The 24,800-nt window shown below is 42.7% G+C and overlaps 1 protein-coding gene across 3 annotated transcripts; it reads right to left on the bottom strand.

The window, feature by feature from the left end:
- Positions 1-4: 4 nt before the first annotated feature.
- On the bottom strand, positions 5-24,494 carry rftn1a (raftlin, lipid raft linker 1a). 3 transcript variants are annotated; one of them, XM_086279934.1, is made up of 10 exons: positions 24,248-24,494; positions 17,793-17,944; positions 10,986-11,169; positions 7,019-7,127; positions 4,527-5,250; positions 4,239-4,442; positions 3,530-3,639; positions 3,263-3,366; positions 2,757-2,832; positions 5-2,439 (listed from the first exon to the last, which is right to left on the bottom strand). In XM_086279934.1, the coding sequence occupies exons 2-10, from the start codon at positions 17,938-17,940 to the stop codon at positions 1,984-1,986; spliced, it is 2,115 nt and encodes a 704-aa protein (XP_086136060.1). In that variant the 5' UTR covers positions 17,941-17,944; positions 24,248-24,494; the 3' UTR covers positions 5-1,983. The 3 variants fall into 3 exon arrangements, with proteins under 3 accessions (XP_086136060.1, XP_086136062.1, XP_086136061.1); XM_086279936.1 differs by lacking the exon at positions 24,248-24,494 and adding an exon at positions 23,001-23,026; XM_086279935.1 differs by lacking the exon at positions 24,248-24,494 and adding an exon at positions 20,338-20,465.
- Between the last annotated feature and the right edge of the window lie 306 nt (positions 24,495-24,800).

Raw genomic sequence — 24,800 nt, 5'->3', positions numbered from 1 at the left:
AGACTTTATTGACTCTTTTTTTTTTTTTTTTTTTTTTTTATATGAAGACCTACATGTTACACTACTTATACACAACACAGGTGGTCCAGGAAATGAGTCGTAAATATCTGATTTTTAAATTACACATTTTCTAAGGTCAAGTTTACCCAAATTACAAAAAAAGTAAATTAATCAACAGCCTCTAGTAGTTTCTAGCCCTGTAGACAGTTAATTTGTTTAACACAGGCTTTGTTATCTTTTCCTCTTACAAATTGCAACCAACACCTTATTACAATAATAAAAACAAAACTCAAGACTTCAGTGCACTTCAAATCCCGACCCTTGCTGTTTATCTGAGATTCATACTGATAATGTTGCAGGATAAAGGTTTATAAACCGTTAGTTTTTTCTATATTTCTGCACAAATTAGATCCAAACTGTTACCAGATTTTAACAAAAGTCCTAACTACTGATTAAATTTTTAAAAAAAGATGCTCACTTATTAACTTCATTTAGTTATTGAGGAAAATGATCCATGATTGTATGTCTGTGTGTGGCAAAGGTAGGTGAAATCTGAACCTAAGAATTTTCAGTTTTAATCAGCTAAAACTTGACTGTGTGTGTGCTCTCTGTTTTTATTTATAGAACTATCAAAGTCTATTCTTCATAACTCACATTTAGGGAAGTGAATAATTACCCTTTGTCGCCGTACGTACAAAGGAAGGAAGGAATTTCTAAGGATTTCAGAATAACAATTGTTTACGCTTACCACCCTGAAAAAGGATGCAAACCCACCCACTAGTGTTGCCCTCCCCAGGAGTGGCTGACAAAGAGAAAGGAGTACGAACCCCAAAGAAACCCAGGCTAACTGCTTGGATAATGTTTGTAAGTCTATCATCAGGAGAACACTGAACAATAATGGTGAGCTGCAGAGGAGTGTAAGGCGAAAAGCACTGCTCTCCAAGAACACTGGTGCAATTTACTAAAGATCACATGCACAAGTGAGATTTGTAGCTCAATGAGACTAAAAGAAATTGTCTTTTTGAAAGCACCCCATTGAAGGATAAGAACCTCGTCTGATATGTGAAACCTAGTGTTGGTAGACTTATCGTTTGAAGCTTTTTTTGTGGCATCTAGGCCATAATGGCTTACCAGTGGCCCAGTCATACCAGTAAATGGTCACTTTCCTCAATAGAGAGTGTCACATAATATTTTCTACTTTTCACACTAGACAAATTTGATGACAGATCATGTTGTTACAGAAATATGGAAAAAAAACTAACTTTTTCCTGCACCTGTGAGAATTTAAGCCATCTGATAATTATATATGTGCTATTATTATTCATTCTAAACAAATCCTTCAAAATAGGGTAGATTATTAACAATCGTGACCGAGATACGTGAGCAAAAACACACATTTAAGCGCTCACAAACTGGAATCAAAACAACGTATCAAATGATTTAAATACCATCAACATCACTGAGCTGCATCCTTGTTACTCTTCCGCCGTCGCATAAGCGAACACAAACGGATCGATTCAGGCTGTAATGCAGTACTACGCACTTGTTTTTCCTCTTAAATTATACTTTTTTTCATACATATAAAAATACAGTGAGCCCATTGAAATCAAAACTCACAGTCCTATTACAAGAATGTAGTAAAATACAACAGTGTGAAAGAATAATACTTAAGGCTTGGACTGGAGGCTAACTCTAGGTTGTACAGTCTCATTTCATTTAAAGACACATAGCAGCACCAACCCGAAGCAGAAGACTGCACAACACTTTTCCCATTTACAGGAGCTACGACCTCAAAAGGCATTGTGTTAATGCCCTAAACAGAGCAGATAGAAGCGTTAGCAACAGAACGCAATATGAATACAGTGGTTATTTCTGGGCTTGTTCACAAAGAACTAAAAAAAATGCAAGTCAACAAAAAGTTGAAAAGCTTTTTTATAGACTAACCAGCTTTTAGTGCCCTTTGCCCGCTTTGTGCCGAATATGTCAACAAACACCAGAAAAGAGCTGTTGTCTGATCCGCTCTTCCACCCTCGCCGCCTCCTTGGGCCCTGCGTTGGCTTCCTGATAGAAATCTGTCCATCTTACTGACTTCTCCTGCTTGGGCAGTGGGATCTTGTCAATGTCAGTTTCCTCTTCCTGGTCTTCAAGAGAAGCCCTGCTCTTCGACAGGAACAAGAAGTCCTTTTGATGTGGTGCATCCTCTTCCCCTTTATCCCCACCTTGCTGCAGGACTGCTCTTTTGCGCTTTCCGCTGTCCCTGCTCTTCCCTCTTCCTCCCGCCTCCTCTTCCTCCTCCTCCTCCTCCTCCTCCTCCTCTTTTGAGTTTCTTCTTAACCTGTCCATCTCTGTCTCTATCAAAGGGGACCTGGTTTCTCTCTCTTCTAGTAATTCTCCAGTAGCACTTTTCTTTGCCTTGCTGCGACCCCTGAGGTTCAGCATCTGAAATCAAATACATGCGTTTGAGACAGTTTTGTGCTTTGTGTCATGTCTTCTTCTTTCTATCTCTCCAGACACCTGACAAAGTACAACAAAGCCTCTTTTATTGATGCCTTCTTCCTGTACAGTTTTAGGCCAACTATTTGCCTATTATTAGACTTTTCCAGAGTGGATTTATATATTCGCTGTACATCCCATATTTAGAAACATGACTTTTTAATGGCACCTTCTGTGACATAAAGTCACGTGCCCTAAAGGCACAACAGAAGAAGAGTGACAGGTTTGTTGCGAAGATTGAAGAAGAAGAAAGGGAGACAAACCTTGAAGTCTTTTCTCTTGCGCTGCAAAACGGGTCTCTGAAGAAAAAGAATTTGCTTCGTCGACAAACTCCCGTCACTGCACAAAGACAGAGAGCTGCACTTTTACTACTGTTAACCTGCTACGCTGTAGTGCGAGAAGCGTGCACGCCACTGTATTTACTGAAATCCAGTTTCTGCATGCTGCAGTTTGTAAAAGTGACAGGTTACAAGACAACAGCAGTTCAATGACAGCGTTACTGCTCGCGAGCCCTGGCTGATTTCAAAAGCGGTTTCATGTTGTGATGAGCATATGATCAAGATTTGTCAGATCTTGGACCATCTGTCCTGCATATCTAAGCCACGCTGTCAGTCCTAATCCTAAAAACAATGAGGCAGGCAACATCTTAGGAGAAAGAATCAGTCTACAAAGCGTAGTCCTTGCTGAGTTTAGGTGATACGATTCAGAGCACGTACTGACTCTGGATCTGGGTGCATGGTAGGACAGTTGTGTGTTTTTTCTTGGGTACCTGTTTGTCTTGACAATGGGTGTGGGTAGCACGCACATCAGTCTCCATCCATACGGAGCTAAAGACTGAAGCAGTGGGATGTAGTCTGTCTTCACCATAACACCCTGGACAGAGGAAAGAGTGCTAATGTCTCACATATAAAGAATGCAGTCATACATATATGCATGCAAAATGCAAGCAGGTAGGTAATGGCACAAGCTTAAGGCCAAAATGGTTGCTCAAAAGAGCACATTTTATCTAGAGCTTTAAAAGCCTGAAAAACCTCACGTCAACAACTGTCCACTGCTCAACTACGATAGCATCATAAGAAGTGTTTGCAGTTTCCTCAGCAGAGGTCTGGAGGATGAACACGCTATCCACAGATGAAACCCCATTAGCTGGAGAGAAAAAGGGGACAAATTGGAGACAAGAGTTAGATAAACACAAATGGATAAATGGGATTCAAAGAGGAACTAAAAACTAAATCTCTATTCTCCAATCTCTCATTTTTCATCCCCTGTTCCACTCGACTTAAGCCTGCTTATTCCATGGGTGGCTGAACAGTGACTTATGGCATAAGCCGTGGACTTTCTGCACATAACACCATGCATATCATCCATTACTCAACAGTGAAGCATGGATCTACAGCCTGAGCTCAGGCTGTAGATCCATGCATCCATGAAATGCAGTGTCATAGATTTAGTGGGTGAGGAGTTTGTGCTATTGTATTGGTTATGTTAAAGATGGGTGCTTTCCACACCATGAATCTATGCAAGCATATAGTATGAAAGGATTCATTTAGATTAATTACTGAATTGGATAAAAATAAGCCAAAATGACTCCATACTTTCAGTTTTGAAACTAAAATCAAACAAGTGAAAACAATCAATTAAAGACATGAAAGGAGTGGAAGCACAACCTTGGTCTGTCAACTTTTATTTTACGTATGACAGTACATGGAAAAATGGTGTTGCATTGCTATGGTTACAGGACTTACCGTTATCATCTCCGAGATGGAAAAACCCATCAATGAGGTGTGCTCCGCTGTTGAAATGCTGGGTCAAGTGGTCGAGCCAGTGTGCATCAACTCCTGTGATTAGCCCTGCCTCCTTTTGCACTTGCAGTGGCACCCTGAGTGAGTAGAACCTCATAGAGCTGTTCAGCTCTTCTGTGTGGTTGTACAGTGCAAAGAGCTGCATTCCTACAGGACATGCAAACAGGTAAAATTCACAAACGGAGAAACAACCCAACGAGTAAACAAGCAAACAGGATCCTGCGTACTTACTGGCCTGCGCCAGTGGCGAGGTTGCCCCCTTGTCTTCTTCGGAACTCTTTAGCCTGATGTGGTTGTTGTTGTGCGTCGTCACTGTGCTCTGCCCACGTGCACGAGCAGACTTTCTTTCACTGTTACGATCCAGCTCTGGAGAGCTGAGCCAGCTGTCTGAGCTTGAACCACGTCTCTCTCTCTGGTCTGGTAGGCTAAAACGTTTTTCTGTGCATCCACTCAAGTTTCCTTTAGCTCCTGGTACACCACGCTCCTGCGGCCTTGTTGAACCTACTGTTTCTGGAAGGGTCGGACTTAGCCCGTTCCCCTGGGTCTCTGCAGAGCTTTGAACTATGTCTAAACCAGGTTTGACGTGATTTTGAGGTTCATTCGTTGACTCTTTGAAGCTGATCTGTGAGGTAAGAACTTGTTCACTAGACTCTCCTGGGGCGGGGCTAAAGTCTGGTTCTCTTGGGCCCAAAGTGCTGTGCTCCTGTGGATTACATTTAAACTCACAATGATCTAACTCAGAGGAGCACCGATCAGTTTCAGCACCATTTTGACGAGGTTCTGTAGGATCCGTTGGGCTGGTGTTGGCACTGAAGGGGTGTCGATGTATGGGAGAAGGGCTTGAATGTAAGGACGACAGCTCGTCGGGATCCCAATTTCCTAAGAAGCAAGGTCCTCCCCCCGGCTGCTGGAGAAAGCCCACAAACATCACACCTTGCTCTGCTACATCCTGGATCTGCAACGGCAATATATGCACACCCATACGCTCTATTATAACAAAGCTGAGCGATGCATACATATAAAGGATGTCTTTCACTGCACCACAAATAAATTTGCAGTCTTTTTTTTTTTTTTACTATAGGCAAACAAAGCCTCATTTACACACAAACAAAGGCTGACATACGCAGACTAGATATTCTGCAAAATAACAACCTACCTAATCATCTGCAAAGATCAAATATTCAAATGACAAAAGGACCTCATTATCTCAACGCACCCGTGTGTGTACATGTGTGACAGAGTTTGTGTGTGGGTCTGTGTATGTGTGCGCATGCTGCTCCCTCCCACGGAGCTCTGGTGGTTAATTGTCAGCTGATATTTGGGCTGACAGTTTTAGACAGACTCGACAGGAGAGAAATCAGATCGCAAACTAACACTGAACAATAATGAGACACATCTTCCCCTATTACCCGCTACTTTTGACACTTCACTCGTCCATACATGCATATCACATTTTTAAAAACACTCGCTATTACCAACACACGCGCAAAGTTTACACACAGATTTATCTGATGAGTATGTCCAGAGGGAGACAGAGTGGGTACCCTAGTGGGGCGAGAAAAAAAAAGTATAAAATTTCAAAACTGAACACACACACACACACACACACACACACACACACGCACACACACACACACATATATATATATTCCATCAGTCTGCCTGCTCGATGCAGCTCCTGGGTTCTTATCTCGAACTCTCTCTGGCAGCTTGTGATCTGATTGGTTATTCATGTCACGCTGCCGAAGCCTATCATATTATACTCAGTGATGTGCATTTCCATCCAATCAGGTTTTCCTTTGTGCTCTCTGGGTGTTCAAATGCCAATCTATTCAATAGTGCACATTTTCATTTCCCAATGTAGAACTGTTGGAGAATTCATGAGCAGAAAGACTAAAAGTGAGTTTAACAGCTGATAAATGCCAACCATGAGGCTCTGTGTTGGCATGCCATCTTTGGGGCTTACTTCTTTCTGTAGTTTACAATGACACTCTCTTCGTTATGTTCCTTCTCCTTTGGTTTCCTTGTTACGGGTTTAGCAAACAGTGTAATTGGAAACTAGTCAAAATCCAGTGTCTTTTGCTGATTTCTTCTCTTCCATCTTTCTTTTTTTTTAAACTCCCTCTTGGGTCCTACGTATGACATCTGGGCTTGGGTTTTTGTTCAGCTCCTGTCACAACGCGTTGTTAAAATCTCTTCAGCCAGGTGAATTTGCAAGATTTTAAAATGGAAAAGCCCCATTTGAAATGAAGACGATCTGCATGCTAGTACCAAAGGCAGAGCTACCATATGGCACAGACAGGCAATTATAGGCAGTTGCCTGTGGCCATATGAGCAGGGTAATATTTTCTTTACCGTCACAGTCGTGCTGTGCCAACATGAAACACACAAACACACAGAGAAACAGTGCAACAGGTATGGAGACAGTGAGCGAGGAGGGTAAGTATGGTAAGGCAACCATGAAAGAAGAAGAATTTTAAATATACTTAATGTCTTCCTGTCTTCTTCTGACCAAGCAGGAAACAACCTGTGTGCATTTTTCACAACAAGGCCTTTCCTCCAAATACTTGTAGAAACATGAGGACCAGCATTCTGCACATGCGGCTTCAATAAAGTAACACTGGATGATGTTTTGGGTATACAAGGTGATGAAAGTGACATACTATTTTACATCTATATGACACAGTGAAGCTTGAGCTGCCTACACTTGCAATTGAACTCACCCTCTTGACGTAGCTCTGGATGACTTCTGGGTCAGCGGCCTGATGACCAGCCACACAGACATCCGTCTCCAGACGATTTCTTGCCCATCTCAATTGGCTTTTCTCTGAACTAAAGGGTGAGAAATAAATTTAAGGTGAGAAATGTATACTTTAGCTAAATTCTGCTCTTGCGAAGTAGAAAATGCCAGAATACGCTGGCTCTCTAATGACATTGTGCTAGACGGTCTCATTTAGTTTTTTATGTCCTGGTCATTATAGCCACAGCATGACAAAGTAGCATTACATAGTAGCATTAGTCTAAAGGAGCCACAGCTATATAGTATCTGGCAGATGTGCTCCTGTTCACAAGCACTCATTGGCTCAAAATGATTGCAGCAGAAACATAATGTCAAATCTGATACAGGGAGAATTTTCCATTTTAGGAGAACACACATTCATCAAAACCACAAAAGACTTATTAGACAGAAGAAGGACTGAATTTCCTTCTGCTCCCGCTGCAAGACACCATCATAAAAGGAGTATTCAGATACGCCTCTTCAGATTTGGATTGAGGTCAGTGGGAAGGCCGTGGTAATATCTTGCGCTCTGAGGCGTGAGCGACATTCTCAGCTAGATTTGAAACAGTAGATCTGTCATATTTTTTTTCCCTTTCATTTTTAGGGTTTTTGATGAAAGGGGATGGTGGTGATGGGGAGATAAAAGGCAGAGTAAAGGGGACGAAAGGGGGGTGACGAGGACAAAGGAAAAGTGGGGGACGGTCATCACTGAAGAAAGCAGATGAAAGGATGGAGAGATGGTTTCTCTCTTTCAGTGTGCCGTTCCCCTCTGGCGAGTGCTGATGATGCAATCAGCCGTCTCCACGGTGACAGGTGCCAGGAAGCAGCAGGACCACTTGGCAGGAGGGGCATCAAAGGAGCAGCTTGGCACCTGTCGGTACACTACAGAGTGTGTGTGTGTGTGTGTGTGTGTGTGTGTGTGTGTGTGTGTGTGTGTGTGTGTGTGTGTGTGTGTAAACCATTGCTTGAATTCACACAAGAGGAAGAGAGAAGGCTAGCCAAAAACTGCAGACTAAACAAAGTAATGCCTTTAATTTCATGGTGTATAGATGACAACCAATGGGAGTTTACAAACTATGTAATCAAAGCTCTCTGAATAAAAGACAAAGGAATGATCCTGTCTACATGAGACATCTTTATTCAAATAATTATTTTAAAAAGGTTCTAGTAAGATGATGACTTGTTGGAGAGAGCATGAGCTGTTAAAAGGATCAGATCCTATCCATATATTTTGAAAATGGAAAAACAAATAGTGACAGAAATGGGATGCAATAAACTACCACCATCTAAAAACAATATCCAAAGAGAGAATTTCCTCTTTGTTCAAATACTGGTGGGCTTATAGACTGCAGCTCTGTAGCCATGCTAGTTCCAACATGAGACACGCCATTGTTTTTATGCTAGCACCACTTCCTCATGCTAGCCTGCTAACCATAGACCAGAGGTGTCCCAGGACCAGAATCACCCTGGCAAAGACTCCAGTCCAGCCCACTTGAAGACTTTGGAAAATGTGAACAGTATTTTCACCACTTTAAAGCTTTTCTTAATGATAAAGACCTCCGCCATGGCACTTCATATTACACCAAAGTAATCAAGTAATGGGTAAAAAAAAATTTAATGACAAAAGATATCCATTTTTTCCCCACTACAATAGAAATATAACATTTTCACAGTGAAGAAAAAAAAATCTGTCATCAAAAAAAATTGAAATGTAACTTTTTTTTTTCTTATATTACAATATTTGAGAGTGAATTTGTGTAGTTTAACTTCTTCACACTGACAGAAAGAGGAGTTTCACTGGTCCGGCCCACTTAAGATCAGAGTGATCTCTACGTGGCTCAAAGTGTAAAATTAGCTTGATATCCCTGCCATAGACAGTAAAAAGCATGAACATAACTTCCAGGTCAGAAAAATAGAAGCCAATGCAGAAGTGCCTTGAATCTGAAGGCCACTAGATGGGAAAGCTGTGGCTACAAAACCCTTGAGGTGTTCCTCACTCACCTCTCTTTCCATCAGTAATGATTAAACTCTGGCTCTCTTTCACTGTTTGTCTTTTGGCCTCTCTCTCCCATCATCCCCAACCTGACGCAGCAGATGGCTGCCCTTCCTTGAGCCTGGTTCTGCTGGAGGTTTCTTCCTGTTAAAAGCGAATTTTTCTTTCCCGCTGCCACCAAGTGCTTGCTCATAGGGGGTCATCTGGCTGTTGGGTTTTTTTCTCTGTTATTGTAGAGTCTTTACCCTACAATATAAATCACCTTAAGGCAACTGTTTTTGTGATTTGGTGCTATATAAATAAAAATGAATTGAACTGAACTGATGACAGTGCTAAACCTTAGTGAATCCCTGAAACATAAATGTTTCTCTAAATTCAGTCGGGCAGATTTTTAGGTAAGTCACAAAATGGGAGAAACATTTTAAACCTCTTATGGTCAGACTAGCCAACCATTATTCTTCTACTGGGAGCAACTGAAGTCATCATAAAATTTAGTACTCCACAAACTATAAAACTGATCTATCCTCTGGGTCTGAAAAGTAATATGCAGCAGTGCCCTAAACTTATTTTGTTTCTAACAGCCAGTACGGGAAACTCTTGTCCAAAGAAGTTTGATCATATAGAAGACCATGGGAAATGTACCAAACGTCTGGTTCAATATTCCTCAATAATAAGGCCTCATCATATCTTATAGACCTCATAGTACCATCGTATCCCAACAGAGCTCTTCAATCTCAGAGCGCAGAGGCATATTTTCAATTTCCAGAAGAAGAGCCTTCAGTTATCAGTTTGGACTCTGAAGACAGCCACCCTATCTACTTTTAAGATTAGGGCCCAAACTTTCATTTTTGATAAAGCTTAAAATTGGGGCTGGATCACATGACACTGAACCCTTACTTAGTTGTGCTGCTTTAGGCTGGCTGAGCATTCCTCCTCCTTTCACCATTGTTCATTGCCAGCTCGTTTTCATGCCACAGTAGCATTTCATAAACTTTTCTCTTCTGTCTCCTAAAGTTTGTGTTTTGTCTGTGCTCCTTTTTTTTTTTTCCTCGCTCTTTCTCCTCCACCACACAACCAATTGCAGCAGACAGTTCACCCTCCCTGAGCCCAGTTCTGCAGTTTCTTCCTGTTAAAAGAGAGTTCTTCCTTTCTACTCTCACCAAGTGCTTACTCATTGGGGATTGTCTGACTACAGGGGTTCTCTGAATAATATTGTAGTGTCTTTACCTTACAGTACAAACAGTCTCAAGACAACTTCCTGTGCCAAAATGGCTAAAAAGCTAGCACAGGCAACTGGAAAAAACAGGAACGTCAACATAGGATAAATGAAAATCAGGAAAACAGACGGAGAACGTTGGGAAAACTTAATATGATGCAAAGATAAAAATGAAACCGAGCCATCAATAAACACATCAACAGGACTACACATATGATGATATATACTCATAAATAATGAACAGTGTTAGGAGAGCTCATGGTTTATATTTGGGTTCATTAACTTCTTTGATGAGACGCTGAAAATGAACTCAGGTTGGAAACATGCAAGAAGTGAAGAAGAACTGGGTTACAGATGAGACAGCTACACGATTTAGTCTCAGTACAGTATATTACATTTATAGTCAAGAGTGAGAGAATTGGGATACAGAGCTAAAGTTAGCCATTTTAAGTGGCTGACTCACCAGCAATTAAAAAAAAAAAGCAGGTGAGGAAGCTTGTGATAATGAGTCTCAATTGGCTTCCATGTCAAAACAATGAAGTCACATAGGTTGGCAGCTTCAAACGAGTGCCTAAATGAGGCTGCAAATTAATCATCTTAATTATCTTAATCAATCTGGAGTGAATAATCTTACAGGTTACAATTTCTTCCCTAAAGCTGGGTACAGTTGCTCATAGGCATAAGCATGTTTAATAGGTTTACCTCGGTGTCTCTCGGACCAGCACGGCCCGGTGGAGCTGGCGCTGGATGTGTGCTTGGCGGGGCCCGCAGGGGTGAACAAAAGGGTGGACGGCAACCAGGACAAAACCCTGTGTGTAGAGCTCCCTGACTTGAACCGGCAGCTCTCTGACCGAGGACAGACAAAGGACTGATGACACCGGCACCTCTGGAGGGAGGAAAATGGGTGAGAGGAAAGGGAGAACAACAAGGTTATACAAGGATAGGGTAATGGGAAATAAGGAGCAGGTTGTAAAAGGTGGCAGAGAATTACATAGGAGTGGATAAAAGCTGAAACAAAGAGGTGGGGGCAGAAAAAAAAAACAGAGAGGTGGGGAAAGAGACAAAGGGACAAAGGGTGTGAAGGAACAAAGATGGAGCATGTTTCATTATGATAATTCACACTGAACAACAACACATGGCATCTTCATGCTAAATCTGAAACTAATTACACCGGAACTATTAGCCTCTGTCCTCACTGTCACCAGCACAGTCTGGCTTTTGGAAAACACACACAAGTGTGCAGGGACACACACTGTTATGGATGGACAGATGCTGGAAAGTGCTTATTAGGAACCACATTCGCCCATATTAACAGAGAGTTTAACACATCTTTCCCCCCGACACAGACACACACACACACACACACATCAAAAGGTTTGACAGACAATGCTATCACATCGCCTGTTTGGGCGTACGGTATTAGCAGCAATCGCTAACACAGAGCTGCTTCTCTTATTACCAAACACAATGGAAAGAAAACCCGTTTACTTCAGTGGAAATGGTTAGCAGAGCTTATCGTATGGAGGCAAATCCACCAGGGAGAGCGCAATGTTTGTGAGAGCGACCCTCTTGAGGTCGGTGCATTGTAGTAAGGCTCTCTGCCTGTTTACAGGCTTTTAAGGAAGCATGCACATGGCTGGGTGTTTGAGCGAAGCCAGGTGTGTGAGAGGGAGGAGGGCGGCAGGGAGGGGAATAAAAAAAAGAGAGAAGACAAGTAAAGAAAACAGCAGACAGAAAGAACGAGTCGGTTAGCAGAGCTGGGTTGGAGAAGGAGGAGAGCAGAGAAAGAGAGCGAGAGATGAGGCTGTCTGTTTGTGCCTGAATGCTTGTCATCCTTCCCCATTCAATCTCATTTGCATGGGTCTGGAGAAGAGAAAATAACCTGAATAAATTAACTAGACACACACACAAAACACACAGACATCCACACATGGAGAGAGAGAGGGAAAGAAAATGTGCAAACCATCTCATTTTCAATTTGTTCCTCATCATCTGGCATGTTCACACATACACACACATACAGACACCCAAGAAGCTGGCAAGTATGTTAGGGATACAAGCACATGAGGACACATTCTCCTGACTCCCATCTCAGTGAAACAATAGGAGAAAGAAAGGGGAAAAAAACTCCCAGAGAAAATCCAACCATCACATCATTTTGGCATAAATGCTTGGAACCACAAGAGCCTTTCATCAGGCAAACACTTAAAAGGGTGTCTGTGGGGACTTATCAAAAGCAGTACAGTGATAATAATAATAACAGCTGGAGACTGGGGTAGGGTGGTGGTGGTGTGGGGGGGGATAACAACGATCCTGTCACCGTAAACAGTCATTAGCCGTCATTAGCCCTGCACGGCTGGCACTCACCCACCAACGAGATGCAGGCGAGGCATCGCAGCTAATGCCGACAGGAATACAGAAAGTTATTAGGGTGTTCTGCAAGTGCTTTAGGCTGGGAAGCGACTTCATTTATACCGTCTGCCACTGTGGGATTTAAAAGGGAGGATGCGATTCTGCTCCAGAATGGGAACGGCTCAGGGCCGAAAAGCCGGCTGGAGTTTTGTGGTGCCAGGGAGGTTAGTGTCAGAAGGGTGAAAGAGTCTGATGGGTGCATCAGTATCAAACTGTCTTTTTTTCTGTGACTTTTGGGGTTTGAAACTAAGAGGGCAAAGTGCACATTTAAGTAAGTATGAGTGTTTTTATCAAAATGTCCATCCACACACTACAACTGCTTAAAAGAGAGACTAATCCAAGGATACATTGTTTCACGGGCACAAGAAGCAACTGTGGGACAGTTCTGTGGATCTTCTATTTTTATCTCAGCTTTGACCACATCATTGCCACACTGGGCTAAAGGCAATGTCTCACTTTTTGACCCATGATTTCACAAGCTACATGTAGAGCGTGAGAGTCATCCCCTTCCTGTAGTTGCCTGAAAGGGCTTATTAATTCCTTGTACAAATCCCAGAATTTCAATGTGTGACTGTAAAGCATATTTTGCAGTGTATGTGTGCCACAGCATCACTGTGCGAGCGAATGCGCGTGTGCGTGCGGGCCATCTTTTTGCCTCTGTTGTCTGAGTGTGTGCGTGCGTTAGGAAGAAAGCGCTTGCGCTAAGCCTGCTAGGTGATGCATGCGGATTACTACTTACAGCCACCCTCAAGGCTTATCCCCCTGCTTGCTGGAGGTTCACGTTTATTTAAATAGCCTTCTAATGACTTGCAGAGGTTTTAGGCGAGAATATGTGCCAAAACAGTGACTATAAAATAATCAACTTCCAGGAGCCTGGAGCTCCCCCGCCGTTTGAGGAATGTAGCTCCAAGTTATGAGAGTTGCCGGTCAGTATCTGAGTTTTGACAATGGAGGAACGATGTCCTCAGTACACACACTTTATGAGAAATGTCTCAGAGAAAGCGTCGGGTTCACAAAAAATGGCTGACAAGTACAAACCAGAGAGAAAAGGTTTTGCTGTGGTGAGAACACAGTGTGGCGCTTAAGGCACATACAGTGCCCATGTACTTGTGATGCTGTGAATTCCAGTCTGGCTCACTTTTGACACATAGCATCTCTCTGCCATCTTTGCTGGCATTCTCTCAAGGCCTTTTGCCAATAAGACTGAAACTGCAAAAAAAAAAAAATGGGATGATTTGAACTACGTCAGGCTGACAAGCTCTCCGTTTTGAAAAATGTTGATATGCTTACCTTGAAAAAAAATGCGTCAGGCAATGTGCAGATGCCACAAGTGATGGATCTGTGGCATGCCAAATGCATCACATGAGATATTCTAATAGCAAGGCCATGTAAGGAAAAATCCGCCATAACGTTGTGGTGTGAGTGTGGTGTGAGTGAAGTACACAAAAAATACACGCAAAACCATTGCAAAAACTGTGCGCATAACTCTGCTCGAAAATAAACTTGCCCACAGGTATGCAAAAGCACCGCAAACAGCTCCAGCTACACACACACACACACACACAGGGACACACACAGAGCTGAGCATTAGACACATGTTGTAAGTTTTAATGAGCCGAGTGGGTCTCCATCTCTGCAGGGCAGCAGAAAGTCATCAGCAGAGTTCAGCTCCTCGCTGTCTGCTCCAGAGACCAGCGTTAGTCACACAGCATCACACCTAACTTCCTTCCTCACACGTCGGCAGAGTCCTGGCTCCCGCTCACTCGTTCTCACACCTCTAGCTCTCTCTCTCTCGACTTCTCCTCTCTCCTCACTCACAAGCTGCTCGTTCCCCTCCCCGCACCAGACCCAGCGAGCATTCACCACAACTCTTCTTTTTTTTTGTCCTCTGTTCTCTAATAAACCACCATGACTGCACTCTCCACTCTTTTCTACCTGGTTTTCCATTCTTTTCCATTTCTTCTGTTCATTACTGAGCAGATCTTCCACACCAAAGCCGGCCGGGTTTAAATGCCACACCTGGCTGTTAGATTTCATACATTCACGCTGACAATGTCGAGGTAACCGATCAGTGTTACAGCATCGATAATGAAGATCATCGTACCTTTCGCCAAGCCAAGACGATCTGTCAAGCTACAGCAGACCGGTGATTAGAGAGTAATAAGACCGCTGAATAGAAGGAGACATTAGAATGGAGTCACGTGACGAGACGCGCCTTGACAAACCAAATAAATGGCCATGTGTGAACCGCAGGGCAAATGCCCGAAATGTTGAACATATTTCTCCTCATCCTCCTTGGATTAATCACAGGGTTGCCGTGACCCGGAGCTGGGCTTAGTCACATGGAAAACAAATAATATTTTTCTTTTTTAGCTCAACCACTGCGAGAGCTCAGAAAACAAAGGCTGACACTGTATCATCAGCAACATTGTTTCTGGTGAGTTTCATCACTCAGCGGTCAAAGGTCAAGTTAGAAATCACACTGTATTCCTCCTCACTCTGAACATTAAGTTCCTCTTCCCGAGAACACAACTTAGTTTAATAAACAGCCATCCAGTCTCCCATATTTCACAGCGGCACCGGGGAAAATATTTGTTTTTCGTTACTGTGGAGGAGTCATCAAGTCACGCTGGCAGGGAAATAATACTATTAATGGAAGCCAAATTGAATTAAAGCACGCATTTGACCGTGGGTTTCCTCAATGACACAGGCTGACATACAGATTCCTCTATCTGCCTCCTACATACACACAAACACATACACGCGCACACACACAAATACAAATAAATCCCTTTGCTGGGAATGAGGTCTCTCAATCTCCACAAACAATCAGATAATCCTCCAGGAATCCTTCAATTCTCTTGGTCTCTCTATCACAAATGGAGAGAGAGGGGCCGGCATATACACTCTCACAGACACACACACACACACACACACACACAATCAATTCATAGTAGCTGTGTTTATCCTAAAATAGTCTACCAATCTTAAGCAGCTCAGGTGGCGTCAGTGAGTTTACCATATAAATGACCTGCCTGTCTGTTGAACGATAACACTAACTCTGTTGACTAAGTGCTATGAAGTGTTTTTTTGTGTGTGAATGTAGCACCGTGGATGCTTATATGATCACCGTGTAAGAGTGTGTGTGGTCCTCCTGTATCTATATGTGTGTATGCTGCGGCACATGTGATTAGACAATTTATCTGCTACCGCCTTCAGCAACAAGGAAGACAAGCAATCCTCATGTCTATTGTCTGTTTTGGTCACCACCATTTGGGGTTGCCATATTTCTCTCTGCCAACACTAGAGCCTAACCCACTTGCCAAACATAACAGGGCTGGCTGAAAACGAAGCCGACTGGCAACCGGACCAGTGCCACTTGGCTGTGGCTTTGTGCCTGCTGTCTGTTACACTGTTGCATTTGAAACTCGAACAGAAAAAGGATTTCGGTGAGCTGCTCGCACCTGCTTCTCCTTGTCAGGTGATGAAGTGCACAGCAGAGGGTCTTAGAAACATTAAGCCATAAGGCAAAGAGGCTTCGACGCAACGGTTTCTCCTTCACACCCCTATTTTTCCCCTCACGCCTTCTCTCCACAGACCACACCGGCATAATGGCAGAATTAGTATTTTTAGAAACCAAATGCCTCTTGAGGATTCTCATCAAATGTTCTAAAGACGCAGTCAGCATACACGCCCACGCATTATCATACACACAATTGTTCATATTTGCAAAACGGTGCAAACAAAAACGCGCATTTCCAAAGGCGGCATGTCGCGCACACTCGTCAGCTTTACTACACTGTCACTGTGAGAGGGAGCAGCAAAGGGATGTTAGAGGGCACTGCTGCAGCACAATAACAGCTGAATCTCAGAATTAGAGGCTTTGAACTCACTGCAACAGGAGCTGCACACAGAAACAACTTCAACTTATAAGCCACTTTCTTCCCTCAAGATACTTAATGTAGGAAAAAAAAGACAAGAGCTGCTGACCTAAACATTTCACTTGACTGTTTAAAGTTAGAATAGCTACTGTGGCTATTTTACGAGTAGTACACACACACATGCGTGCGCACAAATCTGTAACCAGAGTTCAGGATGACAAAGCAAAGGAGAGTTCGACATAAAACAGCAAACTACAGCAAACAACCAGGCTCAGTTTAAAGAATTCCTCCGAATCACTTTGGAATGGCCAAATGTGAAGGCACATTCCTCGGAGCCTCCTCCAGACTGGAACTGGGACAAACAGGAATCAGATCTAAATGAAGCTTGCCTGCTGCATATCAGGGCCAAGATTTATTCTTCTTATTTGAGCTGCGTCTGAAATCTCTATCAGTCATTCATTTAGTCAGTCACTCATTCATTGCTGTCATAACGATTGTTAGCAAGCAGAAGGATTCGGGAACTAAAATTTGTAAAGGCATCTTTAGATTCGCTCTGCCAAGAATCAATTATAAAACCGATCTATCGGTTACAAAGGAAACAAATACTGAGAGAGCTCTTGTTAAAGCCAATAGCTATTAGACTAAGCTGAAACAATATGGAACAGACAGATGATACTGCTAATGGGTGATGACTTAGTTTCTTATTTATGGTTCTGGCACTTAAGAAGGAATAACTCTCATCATCTGTTTTAACTTTTGTTACTGGTTAGCTGGAAAACTGAGTCAAGTATCCTGCAGCTCTTCCTTCCTTCAGTTTTGGCCTCTAGTAACCGTGGACTGTATTTGGCTATTTTAGCTGCTAATTACACACCTATGTTTGCCAGCTACTCACTCACTCGCTTTAACGTCAGTTTGGCACTTGGCAGGAGCTCATAGTCAGGTTGTCAGAGCTTTTTTTTCACCGTAGAAAACAGGATGGCATCAAAACCGTAAAGGCATAGGTCGTATAACTAATATAATGAGCTGAAGGATGCTGATAAAAAGCTCCACACAGCTGATGTGACCAGCGATCTTGCCGTATGTGTTTCAGCGAGATTACGCAGGGCCAGCTTGAGCTCTCAAGAAGAACAAAGAAAACACCTGTACACATAAATGGGGATATGTTTCTGTCTGTTAAACAGAGATGACTGACAGGACGTGGAGCTGCACTTCATACCTTCTTTTCCCAACAGGAAATCCAGGAAGTGGTAGGTGTAGGCCACTCCTACTTTGGTCTCCACCTGAGGACGTCGGAGGGTGGAGTAAATGTTTCCTGGGCTGTGCCTCTCTTCGGTCTTGCGCAACTTTGGGAGCCTACACCCCATATCTCTGTGTGAGGAGAGGAGATGGGTGAGATTAGAAAGCTTGTTCAAAAGATCTGCGATGATAAGAAAAAAAAAAAACAGAGAAGCATGGAACAAAGACTTGAGTGGGAGACATGGAATCGATTGAGTTTCTAAATATACAAAATGCATTAGCACTTCCAATAAAGTGTGTGATAGTCACACACAAACCTAAATCCATTTTTTGGGGGGGAGGTAATGTGTGTATCTAAGGTTTGCACGTTCATACCTCACACAGACACGTGTGCTGCTGTAGCGCACTGAAATATGAGAGCGTCAGCCATTACCTGTTTGGTGGGGTGTGATACGGGCATCTCCTAATCAAATAGGGCTGATTGAGAGCGACATGTTTGATCAGAACGAATTAAAGGAGAAATGAGACTGATTTCCTGCCCTGTCAAGCAGAGCGACACGAGACTAGATAGAAAGAGGAGAGGAGAGGGCAACCAAGGTATTAGGCATGTTGTACAGCTAACCAATTTATATGTTGATCCAAAGCTTGCCTTGAAGCACAAAGAAATCCGTGTTCTTTTAATAAATGTAAAAAAAAAATTATGTAAGGACACCAGATTGCCTTGAGAACAGGTGATTGGAAAAACAGCTCGGTGTATGGCTTGAAATTTCTCTGGAAAATGCTATAAATAATTGGGAACAGAAAGTAGAATTACAAAAAGAGGGGGGCAGAGAAAGGGGCTAAATGACAAGAGACTGGGGGGCGTGGCCAAAATCAAGCTAATCAGATGTGACAGGGTTGGCACTCTCCAAACATCTCCACAGATAAGCTTAATATTCCCATCTACCACGGCCCGTAAGAGTCACAAGATGAGGCATCTGCATATCTATGGGTGCGAGTGTGTTCTTGTGAGCGTGTATATGTGTTCCCCAGGGCCAGGTCTATATCTGTATCGCCATATCTGTTCAGGGAGCATGGAGAATGACACAGACGCTCCCATTGGGCCAAGTGCATGGACATTAACTCGGCTAACGATCCCAACAGACTACATTAAGCCTGGTTTGCGCATGCATGCATGTGCGTGTCTATGTGTGTGCGCGTTATGTGGGTTTGGGTGACTTACAGTTTTTATCGTATTGTACATGCATTTTTGAAAGGTTAAAAAGTTGCAAAAAATAAAAAGGGAAGCAGCTTTGTTATATTTTTGTAGGTCATCTGTCTTAAAAGAGTACACTCCGTTATAATAAATTTTGCAAAGAGAACATAATTAAAACTCATCATTCTTTCAATAGAACATGCTGCTTCATAATGAGGACAAATGAGGAGAGATGGAGGGATGATGCTTTGGGGGAAGGACAAGGAGAGAGTCAACAGCATATCTTATCAGATTGTCTCCCTTTTCCTCTTGACCCTTCTTAAACTCCCATAAACCATTAGATCTTCGCTGTCTCCTGTTCTTAATTTGCAGAACGCTCGCTCTTACGTCTTCTGTCCACCACCTTTGATTAGGGCCAGTCCGTGCACACTGCTGGCACAATGGCCTTGATTATCCTTACAGTAAACTCTTCATTTTTCTCATTCTTGCTTTTTGTGTCCGTCTGATTGCCAGTCTTGCAACATCCTCTTTCTTGTCACCAGTTCTGACCTCTACATTTGCTTCATCCAACCACATTTCTTTTCTTAACATCTCTCCAGTCATGCCATTTCAGTCCTCACCTTGCCCGACCTCGCTTCTCACTGTGTCCCTCATATCACCGTGTGGACCCCAGGAAGAATAGATACTGCTGTGCTTTAGCTGATGGGAATTCCAATAAACTAAACCTTTGCCGCATCTATTGCCATGTGCCACTTCTAATCCTTTCTGTCTTTACAATATAACATTACAGTGTGCCCTTCCACACCCCCTGTCCTCTAGCCATCCATTCCCTTTGTCTGTTGTCTCACGAGTCTTCTCCCCTGCAGAGCCTACTAAGTCCCGTAAAAGTATTACAGTGTCTCCAGACAGGCAAACAGACAGTCGAGTAGGCCCCGAGTTATGACTGAGTTACAGCATGTACATCCACTCCTAAATATTTTCCCTCCTGGGCTCTACTTTAATACACTCTGTCTGCTGACGGGGGTAAAGGTAGGGTAATGTGGGGATGTTTAGCAGACTTCATCCTGGCTGGTTAGGGAATAGGGATTTAGGTTTGGGAGTAGATGGTAGGATCAAATTTAGGAGGGAGGAGGAAAGATGGGGAGTACAATCATATAGAAAGACAACAGTCTTCCATCACTTCCCTTGGATCTGCTCATCATCCGATTCCAAGTTTTGCCCCACTCCATGCAAAATCTTCAGACACATCACATCCATTCAAAGTCTCACTCCATTCACAAGGCACTATGCAACAGTGGGAAACCATCACCACTTGGGATAACACACTTACCGTTTTGATAGTAACAGCTGATTTAGTTGTTCTTAAATAAATTGTGATTGGTCTTGGTCCTGACTGGCCAACTGCTCTATTCTATTTATTCGACACCTCATTATCCCTTTCGTTGTATTCTGTATCTGTAATTGGACGCAACACTGAAATGAAAAACCTAGGTTGTAGTGCAACAGAAACTCGTCTGAGTTGAAGACTTGAGGCCTTTTTCGCTACACGCGAGGCCTTTTTCTCTACATGTCGACTTCAAACAGAATCTCTCGCTTGCTGTCGCGCAAACACACAGGCAAGAAAAGGCCTTGACAGCAAAAAAACATCCATTAAACGGGTAGAGACAGGAGAGGGAGACAGATAAAAGGAGAGAAGAAGAGAGAGAGGAGAGTGAAGAGGGAGACAGACAGGGAGTAGCAGAGGGCTTCTCATTAGAGAATCTCTTGTAACAGAGAGTTTTGAAATGACAGCAGATTTACGCGAGAGCATAATCCGTCTGCACTATGCCACCGCTCTGCTAACTCCTGTGCCACACGGGAAGGGGTGGGAGGGTGGGGGTGTGGGATGCCCGATTTCCAAGTAGCAATATTCATCGGCAGCAGAGTGAGAGCTAAATGATGGACGCAGGCTGTGGGAATTTCACAGTAAATGCAGATAGAACCACTTGGGAGTCACCACAATGGTGAAAAGCTGAAACTGGCATTTTCTGTCTGATACTGAACACTGTTATTGTTTTAGGGCTAACTCAATAGCATACCTGCATTAGGCCCCTCATAATCTATTGTATTAGTCGCTTTAGCTGAAAACAGTGGCATCTGGTGCGGTCTTCTGCAGCTGTTGCACATCTGCTTCAAGGTTTAATATGTTGTGTGTTCAGAGATGCTCTTCTGCATAACCTGCTTGTAAATAGGGGGGAATATCTGAGTTACTGTTGCCTTCCTGTCAGCTTAAAGTAGTCTGGCCATTGTCCTCTGAAATCTCCCATCAACGAGGCATTTTTCCCCAAGGAACTGCTGCTCACTGGATATTTTCTCTTTCTGGACCATTCTCTGTAAACTCTAGAGACGGTCGTGTGTAACAATCTCATCAGATCAAGACCAGCCCATCTGGCACCAACAACCATGCCAGATACAAAGTCACTTAAATTGCCTTTCTTCCCCATTTTGATGAACCTCCCATACTGAAGTTCATTTTGAACATCTTGACATATCTACATGACTAAATGAACTCTTGTTTTAGCGTTTTATTGTTTAATAAACTAAATAAAAATAAATAAACTAAAAAACAAAACAGATGCATATAAATGTGACACTTCTTGAATGTGTAGGAGTTTTTTTTTTAAACAACCTTATACACAAATACACCCTAAAATCATTTACTGACATTTGACATCTTCCCAAAAATACAATAGAACAAAAGAGGAAATCCTACCTGTGTGCGTGTGTGTGTGTCTATGTGTGTGTGTGTCTGTGTGTTGACTGATCAGGGCAAGTTGCCAATTATTTAAAAGCAATGGAGAATGTCAGAGCTTGGCTGCAATATATTCCAGTATGTGCTGCTACAAAAATAGAGATGTTTCCATCATACACAGAAACATGGATCAGCATATTTACAAGTAAATCATCTGAACTAAAAGGTCAGTCCTCTGATTGCTGGTAAGGCTCAGATTCAGACAGGTTTCTCTCTCTTAGCTCTTTATGCTGTCAGACAGAGCAGACACACCTTATATGGTCATCTCAGGTGCACAGCTCTGGATGTGATCCCCAACCACCAGCCATTCAAATCTTCTGCTTATGAGGGGCAGCCAATCACAAGAAAACTGACTTAAAAGAAGAGGGAGGGATGCACTCTGGGCCAGCGTAAAATAAGCAAGGATTACTCTAAACTGTGACTTTAAGTATATTATTATCAGAGTAATAACATTAATATCTCTTCGCTATTTGCTAGCATAATGAAATACTAACCAAATTCTAATGAAAACCACATGCTTATTTAAACCAAATGATTACAGTAGTCTAATTTACAGTTTCTGGGATAGTAAAAATATAACAGGGGCTTGAAATTGTACCATGCTTGTTACCAGAAGTTAAAGAAGAGTGTCTGCTTATGCTTGCTGCAAAAGGCAGCTTATAGTGCTTGTTATCTTGTGTATCTGTTGCACTAAAGTGATTTATAGCTACAAAGAGGCAAATAAAACAGTCACTGCTAGCTTCTATTTTACTTTATGGGCCAACTTTAAAAGCCACAATTTGCACTATTTGTGAGTGGATGGCATTATAAATAGGTTAGTGTACATGCAGAGTTTTGTTATTAGTTTATCTTATTCCCCTTTAAAATCTATGTATTTGTTGAATTTATATATATTTTATATAAAATATGTTTCAAATATTATTTTTCTATTTTATATGACATATTTTAAGTCCATTGTTCAGTACTTTGGTCAGTGGTTACTGTTTTTAAAACACTTTATAAATAAAGTTGGCTTGGCTCCCAAAATAGTTTGGAACTCTGATTTAAGTCACGCAGTTTACGCAGTTGTTTAACAGTAAATCAAGGCACTATAATGAAAACTGCATGCTTATTTTAGCTATCTTACATACATGCGTTTGCACAGTATTTCACTGAATTTCAAAATTAGAGGTGACAGACTAAGCCCTGGGGCGACAGCTCACCTCCCACTGGGTGGGGAGCTCCACTCAGATCCTATTCAAGCATGATGGACGCTGATCATCAGGAAAGAGAAGGGGAAAAAATACAATGAGGCAAAAGGAGACAGAGAGAGTGATAAAAGACAGGCAGGGAGCAGAGAGGGAGCATGTCAAGTTGCTAGGAGCGAAGTGTGACTCCCCCTAAGCAACAAAGTAGTCACCTCAAACGGTGTTTTAACGAGGATGCACTGGGAGGATAAAAACAAATTATGACATTGATGTATTGGTCTGTCTCACAGCTTCTCGCACAGCCTATTTTTCTTTTCTTTTCTTTTTTTAAAGCACAGTTTATGAACAAAGGAAGATGGCTTAGACTGGAGCATCAATTTACTAAGCCCCGAGGTTCCTGAATCCATCATACACGGGCCTATTAGACTGGATATCAGAGGAGCGAGAATAACTGGTGACACAGAGAACATCAGGCAGCTCTTAGCACGGCCAGTATGATAAACTGGGTGTCAGTCACCGCTGTTGCTGTACAGTGAGCAGTCATACATACCCGTGTAACTAATCGCTGTCCCGTGCATTTTGTGAGCGCAGCCTAGCTTGAAATTACATGTTTCTGGTTTTCCTTTCCCTCCCCCCCTCTCTGGTGTGTTCAACCCCAACCACACACACACAACACGTGGCTGGCTGGTGGAGCCCGTTAACGGCGGTAGTTTAGTGAACGGGAAATGATACATGACAGGGCGCTTACGCACCAAATCCTTCACGATGTGACGCGCGCGCACACACGCGCACACACACGTGCGCTTTTCCATCTCCGCTCGGCACATTTAGCTTACTCCGTCACGCTATATCTTGAGTTCACTTCAACCTGTGACAGTGAGCAGAAGGCTTATTCATTTCGTTCCGCCATGAATATAAATGGCACACAACATCACACAAATCAAATGACTGTCTGAACGTCTAAACCAAAAGCATTTCTCTAGCTGTCACCGGTGTTTTATAGTGCAAGGCTCCCAAATCTAAAGTAAAAAAGAACTAAAGAAAGAAGGATTTCTTACTCTTGGAAACGCAACCCCGCCTTTTAAGTTGTTTTGAAAGCTGTACGCTCTAGAAGATAAGTTACTCAACAGTGAGAAAAGTTATATAAACATCATGTGCACTTTAAAAAAAAATGCGCAAACTCCAAACGCCAAGAATCATATATACATTGCTCCCATTACTTTACAGAAATTAAAGAAAACCCTATAGTTGTTTTTACTCACGATCACGCAAGTCCCGGTCTTACGGTGTACTGGAAACCTCCTCACGCTTGAGTCAGTCTACGCGCTTCCCTCTCCTCTCTCTTATTTCTTTGCCGTGTGCGCTCCAGTCACTGCTGCTGGAATGAGACGCACTCACTCTCCTCTCTGACAGCTCCAATAGGTAGAAAACACGAATCCTTCATTTAGAAACAACTGACTTCACTGCAGGCTAGCGATAAAGTCCCTCTTCCTCCCTGCAGCAGCAGCGTGTGGTGGAGACGAGTGAAGGAGAGGGCGGTTTATCTCATCCTCTCTCCTCCTTCCTGTTGTTCCTCACTCGCTGCTCTAGGTTTGGATTCTCTGAAACACTTTAGGAGAAATATGCACCCCTTTAGATGAGGGAGAAAAAAAAGTTACCTCAATGACTACCCCAGGGTAATTTACAGATGTTTTTGCTCCAATAAGTAGTCACAAGTCACATTCTGGGTACTATTGGGGTCATTAGGCTCTGAGACTTTTGTTTTTCCAAGGGCTTCCCCCCTTTTAAAATTCATATTTCATAAGAAGCAATCCA

Source organism: Aulonocara sp. 'chitande type north' Nkhata Bay, linkage group LG22 (genome assembly GCF_057382095.1).
Source record: "Aulonocara sp. 'chitande type north' Nkhata Bay isolate Kocher_YH1m ecotype deep benthic linkage group LG22, A_spYH_male_GT1.1, whole genome shotgun sequence".
In the NCBI taxonomy this organism is placed as follows: domain Eukaryota; kingdom Metazoa; phylum Chordata; class Actinopteri; order Cichliformes; family Cichlidae; genus Aulonocara; species Aulonocara sp. 'chitande type north' Nkhata Bay.
This window is presented reverse-complemented; position numbering and strand designations above follow the sequence as displayed.